General features: G+C 54.8%; 1 protein-coding gene across 1 annotated transcript in view; it reads left to right on the top strand.

Moving 5' to 3' along the window:
- Positions 1 to 503: 503 nt before the first annotated feature.
- ENG (endoglin) overlaps positions 504 to 10766 on the top strand; it is a 32278-nt gene continuing 22015 nt past the window's right edge. The window contains exons 1-2 of the mRNA XM_045468319.1: positions 504 to 1139; positions 9824 to 9966. Coding sequence (XP_045324275.1) covers positions 551 to 1139; positions 9824 to 9966 — 732 coding nt within the window. The 5' untranslated portion in view covers positions 504 to 550. The remainder of the gene's footprint in view (positions 1140 to 9823; positions 9967 to 10766) is intronic.

The raw sequence follows: 10766 nt of genomic DNA, 5'->3' as shown, positions 1-10766 counted from the left end.
TCTCTCTGCTCCTCCCCTGTTCACGCGCTGTGTGTGTGTGTGTGTGTGTGTGTGTCTCTTTCAAAAATAAATAAACTTAAAAAGAAAGGACATTACAGAGGGTCCCTCTTTCGTTTGGGGCTATCTCTTGTCCCTGGAGGATTTTCCACCCGTGGAAGGGGGCAGACCCAATGTACCCCTGCCCTCCCTGGGCCCTGAGACCTCAGCCCCAGCGGCCACTTGGGAGAGTATTCCTTCCCTATCCTGGGCCTCAGTTTCCCTGCCTGCAAAACAGGGAACGACGAGCCAGTGTCAGGCTTGGTGCTGAGTGACACCTGTGTGAATCCCACCTCCACCATTTTCTTGGGCCAGTTATCTCACCACATCAGGCCTCTGTTTCCTCATCTGCAAAATGGGAACAACGGAGTTCATGGGACTAGGAGCTCCAGCTGAGCCTCCTTGGCCAGGGCCCGGCCCCGGAAAGGTCTCCTGGGTAGGCTGTCAGGGTGATTATTTTCATCTGCCGGCTGGGGGCTGCCGGAGGAGCCCCGCCAGCCCTGAAGAGGGTGGGATGGGGGAGCGGGGTGTGTGGGGGAGACAAGCCTGGAGCCTGGGCCCTCCCACCCCACTGCCTCCTCCCCCCTGCCTCAGGGCCCCCCACCCAGCGACACAGCCCGTGGCACTTCCTCTCCCCGCCTGGCAGGCCGCCTGGCCCGGCCCCTTCTCTAAGGAAGCGCATTTCCTGCCTCCCCGGGCCAGGCTGGATGAGCCGGGAGCTCCCCACCGCTGCCGCTCATACCCTAGCTCCTATCTGCACCCCCGGGCCAGGGCTGTGTCGCAGCTGCCGTCCACGGGAGCCCAGCACCCCCTCCCCGTTCATCCTTCAGCCAGTGACCCCCGGCCCTGCGCCCCTGTGCCCACTTCTCCTGACCCCTCAGCCGCCACCCCAGAAGGCTGGAGCAGGGACGCCGCCGCTCCGGCCGCCTGTTCCCCTTGGGTCCCCGCTCGCGCCCACGCCGGCCCCCACGCCCGCCTGCAGCCCTGCCCCTGGACACCGGATAAGGCCCGGCGCACAGACCCCCAGCTGGACAGCATGGACCGCGGCACGCTTCCCCCCGTTGTCGCCTTGCTGCTGGCCGTCTGCAGCCTCAGACCGACAAGTAGGTGTCCAGGGACCCCGGGTGGGGAGACTTGGCCCCAAGTGTTCCCGGCCTCTGGCCTGGTCCCAAGCTCAGGCCCAGTGGGGCCGTCCGAGGGGGTTTGGACAGCCCCAGATGGACACCATAGGGTGACGAACCATCCCGGTTTGGCAGGACGACGAACATTCAGCCCTGAAAGTCTCAAACACGGATGAGTTATTTACCTTTACCTTAACCTTGGCCTCTAGCCTCCCAGCTATGTCCAGTTTCTCCCCAAGAAGCCCAGGTCCCAGAATGCTTGCTGTGCAGCCCTGGGAGAGTCTCCTGCCCTCTCTGAGCCTAAGTTCCTGTCTGAAGAACCTGTGGAAAGGAGGGCGTGTGGATTCCCAGCACTAGGGCACTTGGTTCGCACCTCGTGTGGTTGCTTCCTCGCGGTGTGATGTTGGGGGACTGCGAAGTCGGGGTGGGAATAGAACTCCTCCTGGGCTGTGGCGATGGTCGGTGGTGAGGCCAGTCTTGTAGAGAGAGTTCTCGGGAAGGCTGGAGGGTCCTGTGTTGTTTACTGTGGCTGTATGATTAGCTTTAAATTCCTGCCCCTCGCCTCTCCGGGGCCTGTGAGTGGCTCCCAGAATGCTCTTGAACTTAGCGCTCTCCCTCTGCCTCTACTTACCCCCACCTCCTTGAAATGCTGCCGGGTGGGGGCACGACCCCGGACTAGGGGTTTTGTGGGAGTTCCTCAACCTGGGGGTTTTCCAGGTGGTCTTGGCTCTTGGCCTTCTGAAACTGACCAGATGAGTGGCCGTGAGAAGCTGGGGGCTCCCAACCCCTCATCCCACTCATGTGGGCCTCTCTGTGCCCGCCTAAAACCAGGGGACAGCTCCTGTGGGCACCCCTTCACCCGTGGTGCATCTAGGAACTCCCTAGAAGATCTGGGGTGTGGTGGGGAGAACATAAGGGAAGAGCACAGCAGTGACCCCCCTCCCCACCTGATTCCACCTGTGGCATTTTAAACCCCCTAACCCCTACCACTGCCTCACTGATCACAGAAAACTGTCTCAGACATTAAGTGACCTAGCATGAATTTGACCTCGGGCTTGTGGCTCCTAACCACGTGGACTAAGCAAGCTCCCCCCTCCACCCATGTAGCTCCTAGCAACCCTGCAAGATGGCCGCCTTTATCTCCCCATTTTACAGGAGAGGAAGTAGAGGCTGTGACCTGCCAAGTCCACACAGCCCAGACAGAAGCCTACCCGAGCTGCGCAATGGTCCCCAGGCTGCCCTGTCTTTCTCCCGCCTCCCCCACATTTCTAGCTTGATAACACTCTCTTCTTCGTAATCATCCGAGAAAGATCCATGCAGGCTCTGGTTTCACTGGATGGAAGGCAGGGGTGTGCTGGAAAATAATCCACAACAGGGGCGGAGGGTGTGGGGGATAGCATTTTGTCAATGTCCAGGGTGTAAATGTTCCCACGTGGCTGAATTCAAGCTCCCAACTCCCCAAACTTGAAGTTAGGATGCGAGGTCCAGAGTGCCTTTGTCTGGCACACCAAAGATGGGACAGACAGAGATAACCTCAAGAGCGTGGATCTAGTAAAATGGAGTGAAATAAGTAGGAAGTAATGAGTTTTGCTATTTGTTACCATTTAAAATACACAATTTATTTGTAAGCTTTATAACGTTTAATTTTTTTTTTTCAACGTTTATTTTTATTTTTGGGACAGAGAGAGACAGAGCATGAACGGGGGAGGGGCAGAGAGAGAGGGAGACACAGAATCGGAAACAGGCTCCAGGCTCTGAGCCATCAGCCCAGAGCCTGACACGGGGCTTGAACTCACAGACCGCGAGATCGCGACCTGGCTGAAGTCGGACGCTTAACCGACTGCGCCACCCAGGCGCCCCTCGTTTAATTTTTTTAAGATTTTATTTTTTTAATTTTTATTTTTTGAGAGAGCGTGCTCACACGAGGTGGGGGGGGGGGGCAGAAGGGGGAGGGAGGGAGAGAGTCAGTCTTAAACACTCTCCATGTTCAGCGAGGATCCCAACTCGAGGCTTAACCCCACGACTTCGGGTTCATGATCTGAGCCAAAATCAAGAGTCAGACGCTTAACCGACTGAGCCACCCAGGCGCCCCTAAGATTTTATTTTTATTTATTGTTATTTTTAAAGTTTATTTATGTTGAGAGAGGGAGAGGGTGCGTGCACAAACAGGGGAGGAACAGAGAGAGGGAGAGAGAGAATCCTAAGCAGGCTCCAGGATGTCAGCACGGAGCCTGATGTGGGGCTCGATCTCACAAATCGTGAGATCGTGACCTGAGTCAAAATCAGGAGTCAAGATGCTTAACTGGCTGAGCTACCCAGGCACCCCTATTTATTTATTTTTAAGTTTATTTGTTTATTTTGACAGAGACAGAGACAGTGCGAGTGGGGGAGGGGCAGAGAGAGGGGGAGCAGAGAATCCCAACCCCAAGAATCTGACCTGGGGCCCAAACTGGGCTCAAACCTACAACCCCGAGATTAAGATTCACACGCTCCCTCAACTGAGCCAGCCAGGCACCCCAAAATTTAATTTTTAATAATGGCTGTGTTTAACAGCCAGTTGGAAAAATGGGTAACTTATATCATTCTGCTCCTGTGAACAGGTACCAGCACCCTGCTGGTGATCACAGGGCTCAAGGACATTCCAAACCATCCAGCTCAACTCGTTTAGCATCTGCGGCCCATGGAAGGCAGATGGGGGGCCTGGGTTAAGGTGTAGAACCCAGATCTCCACGCTGGGGATGGGGTGGGAGTGACCCTCACATCCTCAATCAGGCCAGAGAGGGTAAAAATGGGTCCAAAACGAGTACAAGAATGGGTCCAGCCTTCTGGAAACACAGCTTGGCGGAATCTCTCAAAACCGTAACATGTGTAACAGCTCAGCCTTCAGCTCTATGGAGCTGTTTGCCCAACTCCATAAAGATTTGTCCAACTCCAAAATAAACCGTATGGTCCACAGGTACCTGGAACAAAAACCCAACTGGAAACCACCCAAATGTCCATCAGCCTGGGTCCTATCCAATGAATTATTTTGTTTTGTTTTGTTTTTCCTATCAAATGAATTATTATGCAGTGCAATACCATGCAGCCAAAACCAAGAAAAAGCTAAATCTATACACTGTTGTGGACAGATGTCTGGGACGCAGCGTTAGATGTTCAAATGGCCATGACTCCATGTCTGTAAGAATAAAACAGTAATAGGGGCGCCTGGCTGGCTCAGTCAGTGGAACGTGCGACTCTTGATTTCAGGGTTGTGAGTGTAGAGATGACTTAAAAATAAAATCTTAAAAAAAAAAAAAAGGCGAAGAAAACAGTAATAACGCACAGTATGCATGGATAAAATTCCAACCTCCCTGCTCTCCAGCACAAGGTTTCTCTAGGCAATTAATTGTCTTACAGACAAGAATTGGATGCTTGGGGCACCTGGGTGGTTCAGTTGGTTAAGCGTCCGGACTCTTGAGTTCGGCTCGGCTCACGATCTCACAGATCGTGAGATCGAGCCCCACGTCAGGCTTTGTGCTGACAGTGCAGCGCCTGCTTGGGATTCTCTCTCTCCCTCTCTCTCTCTCTGCCCCTCTCCCACTCATGCTCTCTCTCTCTGTCTCAAAAATAAGTAAACATTAAAAAAAAAAAAAAAGAATTGGATGCTTAACTGAGCTCCTCAGGTGCCCCATCATGTAGGTTTTTATTATTTTATTTATTTATTCTTTTCAACGTTTATTTATTTTTTTTTGGGACAGAGAGAGACAGAGCATGAACGGGGGAGGGGCAGAGAGAGAGGGAGACACAGAATCGGAAACAGGCTCCAGGCTCTGAGCCATCAGCCCAGAGCCCGACGCGGGCCTCGAACTCACGGACCGCGAGATCGCGACCTGGCTGAAGTCGGACGCTTAACCGACTGCGCCACCCAGGCGCCCCTCATGTAGGTTTTTAAAGAGCAATTTAGTTATATATTCACTTCAGGCTCCTCCTCAAAGAAAATAGATAAGGGGGAAAAAATCACTTCCCGAGTTCTTTTATTAATGTAGGCGTTGTTAACATGCTGGTGGGTTGCTTACTAGTTTTTGTCTAGCTTGTTAAGGTAATTTTCATGCAAACGAATCAACACTTGGGAGTCTTGGTTACCCTTCTTATGCCCCAGAAGGTTTCTATGTTGTCATGTAGACTCCATAACCACCCCATCGTGTTTCCAGAATGTTCTTCCCCCTTAAATGTGCCATCCCGTCGTTTGGTGAATCTCATTGCTGAATATTTAGGTGGTTTCCCCTTGGAGGCTGGTTATAAATACCACCGCTGGGCACGTTTTTGGTACATGCACCTCTTCCTGTATTTTGGAGTATTTCACTTGGATAGAGTCCCAGAGGCGAGGATGCTGGGATTCGAGGCCCATGTTGGGTGGCTGGGATCAAAGAGTGTTTCCGAAGTGTGGACAAGCCTACACTGAGGGTTGGGACAGAGATGGGACTTGGAGCCCTGTGCTGCCTACCACCTGTGCGGGGATCTGGGGTTCTCTGGAGAGGGGGCTAGTGACGCAGGACAGAGACCACAAATATCCATCCCTTAGAGCCTGCACTCTAGCGCACTTTCCCATTTGCCGGGAGGAAAAGAGGAGATGTGTGAGCCAGGTGTCAGAGGACGAGACCCAGGGGCCATGACCATGGAGATTCTCTGTCATCTCAGCCAGACAGACAGTGACACTAAGATCCAGCTCCGGCCCCAGCTTTGGGACATCAGCCCCGGAGCCTGAAGAGGACCATCATCTGGGGTGGAGCTGACTTGATCCCTGGGACAGGGACAGGGACAGGGGTGAAGGGACAAATGTGACTGCTGACATTGACTCAACACTCACTCTGTGCCAGACACTGAACTATGCCTGATCTGTCCCATCAGACTCAAACTTCACAAAAGCCCAAAGAAGCAGACACTCCTGTCGCCCCCATTTGACAGAGGACGAGACTGGGGAACAGGCAGGCGGAGAGATCCGCTCATGCGGACCGCCCAGAAATGGGCAGCTGGAGCTTGAGCCTTGGGTCTGACCACTGTGCGATACTGCCTGAGAGGAGGGGAGATTTGGTTCCCTTCCTGGCCTTACACTGACCCATCCAGCGAGAGCGTAACTGGATCGGTCCCGTCACAAAAGGGCTCTGAGAGTTGAACAGAAGTCGACCAAGAGGTCAAGTAAGGGAAGACCCTTGGTCTGGGAAAGAGCACGGCTGATGCAGGGAACGAGGTGTATTTGGAGGAAAAGCTCACGTCTCCCCAGTGGGCATAAATAATCACGAGAGCAGTTGCCTGGTCTTGAGCAACCCCGCACATCAGGAGCCCGCTTAGCGGGCAGGCGTCCTCTGACCAACTTTCTCAGCAAGTGGATGAGGAGGGTGTCGTGATGACCGTCATCCCCATTGTGAAGATAGTAACACTGAGGCACAGAAAGGAAGCTAGGAGCTGGCAGAATCGGGACCTGAACGTTGGCATGTATCCCATCCCTGCCCTTGTCAATTCCGTGGTAGGTTGTGGAGTGTGGACTTGACCCTGAGGGCGTTGAGCCACGGGAGAGACTGGAGAAGGGAGAAGGGAGCGTTGGGACATCACTCGGGGGTGGCTGGGCTGGAAGCTGGGGAATCTGTGAGGCTGTAATTGGACCCTGAAAGGAGCAAAGCGTGGATGGGTGACTGAGGAAGAGGAAAAGCCTGTCAATAAGGCTCTGCCCCAGTATTACGAAATTATCACAGCTAGTGTGTTCAGAGTGCTTACGGGGCACCAGGCTCTTCACACGGCTGGGAAGTGGGTGCTGAGTGCGCGAGCCGGATCGCCCGGGGTACAAACACAGGGCTCTGACACTTAAGAGCTGGGCCACCTCGGGCAAACTCTTGTACCTTGTGGATCTCGTCTCCCCATGCGTCCTGTGGTTACAATAACGGTACCCACCTGTAGGCCTGCTGCAAGGATCCAACGAATGAACTTCTGGGCAGCCTCATAATGGTTCCTGGCTCTCAGTAAGCACGATGAAAGCTGTTTTGCAACCGGGGAAACTGAGGCTCAGAGAAGTTAGGCCTTCGCTCAAGGTGACCATCTTTTTTAAGGGGTAGGGCTGGGGTCTGACCCAGGCTGTCCGACTCTGGAGTTGCTTTTCTCGACCATTATTATTCTCTGTGGCCTTTCAAGGTGCCGGGGTGGCCATCTGGAAAGCGCCGAGGTGGCTCTATGCTCATGGGTGGGGCGGAGGAGGAAGGGGACAGAGGTGGGAAAGTGGCTCCTGGGTCTCTCGCTCAGGCCGGGTCACCCAGGCCCCTAGTGGCGCCTCCTCCAAGCCGGGTCCCGGGTCCCGGGAGGCCCTGGCGTTTCCCTTGGTGCCAGGGGATTGTTTTCAGCTCTGTCTGGGCCCGCCTCCGGCTCCGGGAGACAGGCCCGGGCGTCATACTCCCGCCTGTCTCCCCATTCTCGTCTGCGGGGTGGGGGAGCCAGGATTCGAAAAGGCCCCAAAATAAATGGACCTCTTATCTGATCTCCCAGCCTGGCCCGTTATCTGATCATTACATAATGGCCAGGCCTGTGGCCTCTCCCGCTGACGGCATGGAGGAGGTGGCCCCGGGTGGCCCGGCAATCCAGGAGGAACTGGGGTTCCTGGAAGTCTGGGGAGGGGGCAGGGAAAGTCCCAAGGAAAGGAGGAAGGCACCGCGTTAATCTGCAGGCCAGACCCCAGGTCACTGTGGGGAGAGGCGGGTCCAAGGCCCAGCCTGGTTAGCCATGTGCCGTGTGATCTGCTCACGTCCTGCCTCTCCGGGCCTCAGTCTTCCCATCTGTATAGGAAGGGTTTGGACCAAGTCTGTGTTTGCTGATAGGCAGTGGGAGAGAGAGCACTGAGGAGCACGGAGGGGCCTAGTGGGCCACCAGGGGGTGGGACAGCAGGAGGTGGGGTCAGCCCTCCCATCTGCTGGGGAGAGGGGGTCTGCTGGCCTGAGGTACCAGTGACCTCCCTGTCAGAGGTCCCTCGCCTGCAGACTGCCCTTTCCACCTCACCCCGACCTCCTCATGCAGTTCGTTCTTCTCCAGTGACGGAAGTCACTCAAATAACTGTAACCAAAAGAAGTGCCACACGCCCTGTCTCATGGAGTCTGCCCAACAACCTCTACGGGTTATGTGGGTTCTAATTATCGTTCCACAGACGAGGAAAATGAGGTCCAAAGTGGTAAAATCGTTACCAAAGCCACATAGCCGTAAGCCCGGGCCGGAGATTCAAACCCAGGTCGGCCTGGCTCCAGGGACCTTGCCTTCAATCAAAATGTCATATGACGCTTGCATTCTGATTCTTGCACACAGGACAGGGCCAGGGCAAGGACGTATAAGGTTGGGCCCCCATAGCAGCCAAACGTCCTCGTCCTGAACTTCTCCTTCTCAACGTGCTGCCGGTGGATGGTGTTGCCGTGACCAGGGACGGCCATCTTGAGTCCTTCTCTTCCCCCTGGGGGTCCTGAGCCCAGCAAGGCTGGCTTAGACAAAGACGGTCCAATAGCCTGGGATTCGGAAGAAGCCTCCCTAGCCCCCCTCCTCTGAGCTGGCGACGGCTGGACGTGCGGCCAGTCCCTCCGCGCCCATCTTTGATCTCCAAGAAAACAGGAAGTGAGCGCGACAAGATGGAGACACAAACTTCCAAACAGTCTCCCCTTCTCTGTCCTCCTTCCCTCCTCCGGAGCCCCCCCTTCCCCGGCACATTCCTTAGGACGAGGTGTAGGGGCCTCATTTCCTCTTCCTCCTCTGCTGGGTCAGGGTGAAATTCCATTCCCTTCCCTCAGGACCTGCGTTTCCGGGCGGCCCAGCGGCAGGCTCTGCGGCCCAGGCCTACTTCCCAGGGCCGCCCTCTGAACCTGGGCCGCCCTTCTGGCTCCCTCGGGGCCAGGAGACTCTCAACCCTCCTTGCCTCGTTCCTCCCAGACTCCTCGAGGCACGGGAGGGAAGGTTTTCCTCTCCTGATCTCGGGCCTCGTCTCCCTTTGGAGCGAGCCAGCCTGGAGGCTTGCGTGCGTGCATGCGTGAGCCCTTCCGCATAGCAAGGTTGCCTGATGTGAACATATAGGAGGCTCAGTGAAATTTGAATTTCAGGTAAACAATGAAAAAAATTTTAGTGTAAATATGTCCCGGGGTGCCTGTGTGGCTCAGTCGGTTAAGCGTCGAAGTCTTGATTTCGGCTCAGGTCACGATCTCATGGTTCGTGAGTTCAAGCCCTGTATCGGGCTCTGTGCTGACAGCGCAGAGCCTGCTTGGGATTCTGTCTCCCTCTCTCTCTGACCCTCCCCTACTCACTCTCTATCTCGAAAATAGATAAATAAACATTTAAAAAAAATAATAATATGTATCCCACTTTATTATATTTAGGATATGCTTATACTTCTAAAAATTAATCATTTTTTAGTCAACTTTGGGCATCCTGCATTTTCTCCGTCAACCCAACTGCTAGTAGCACTGTGAGCTCAGGCGAGAGACTTTTCCTTTCTGAGCCTTAGTTTCTCCATCTGTGGAATGGATATAATGATATCTACCTCGTAGGGTAGCTGCGAGGAGGTAATAAAGCCCTCAGCCGGTGCCAAGCACCCAATAGGCATTCAGAGAGTGGGAACATTGTCACCACCTTATTCTTATCTGGGGCTCTCTCTGGCTGTGCTTCCCCAACAGGTCTTGCAGAAACTGTCCATTGTGACCTACAGCCTGTGGATGCCGAGGTGACATACGTCACGAGTCGGGTTCCCGAGGGCTGCGTGGCTCAGGTCCCCAATGCTACCCTTCAAGTCCACATTCTCTTCCTGGAGTCTTCAAGGGTAAGCGCCTGCTGGCAGGGCTGGGTGGGGCCCCAGAGAAAGGCCCGGGGCCAAGGGGATGAGGGGAGCCTTCCTTGTGGCTGTCCCTGGAGCAGTGGGTCACATCCTCACCAGGGCCCCTGCCAGGAGGGACACGTGGGCATCTCACAGGGTCGGTAAGGGATGACATTTCTGGGGCCAGCATCACAGAGGTCTGCTGGATGCCACAAGACCCAGGTGGGAAGGGGGGTTTGGCCACTGAGTGGAGAAGAACCACGTGAGCAGTGAGACGAACCAGGTGAGCCACCCCCTGTGCACCTGCAACGGTGAGGATCTTGACGCTTCTCGGTGGACTGAGCTCCCCTCCAGGCAGCTTGGGCTTTGAGAAGGGCTTTCCCTCCGTGGAGTCCAAATCCCCCTCCCTGGAATGTCCCTCATTGAACATCTATGACCTGGCCAGGCAGCCCACACAGATTGGACGGCCGGTGATGCCACCTTGGAGACCAGCGTCCCTCCTGAGACCCCTCCTGAGGTCCAGCATTAGCTTAAGTCCCTCCTAATGATAATAACACACCGACCGAATGCTTACTATGCACTAAACTCTGTGCCAGACTCTGTGTGAGGCTTCCTGTGTGCTAGGTACTGTTAGAGACCTACTAAGAGCCAGGACCTGAGTTCAACATCTTATGTGTGTTAAGCCTCCCCAGGGCCCATCTGTCAGAGTCTGTTATTACCCCCACGTTTCAGAGGAGGAAACAGGCCTGGAGAGGCAAAGCAACATGCCCCAAGCCACAGTTCACACTAGATTCTGGGAGCCCCCA

Source organism: Leopardus geoffroyi, chromosome D4, assembly GCF_018350155.1.
Source record: "Leopardus geoffroyi isolate Oge1 chromosome D4, O.geoffroyi_Oge1_pat1.0, whole genome shotgun sequence".
Lineage (NCBI taxonomy): Eukaryota > Metazoa > Chordata > Mammalia > Carnivora > Felidae > Leopardus > Leopardus geoffroyi.
The sequence above is the reverse complement of the archived record's forward strand: the minus strand, read 5'-3'. Positions and strand labels throughout refer to the sequence as shown.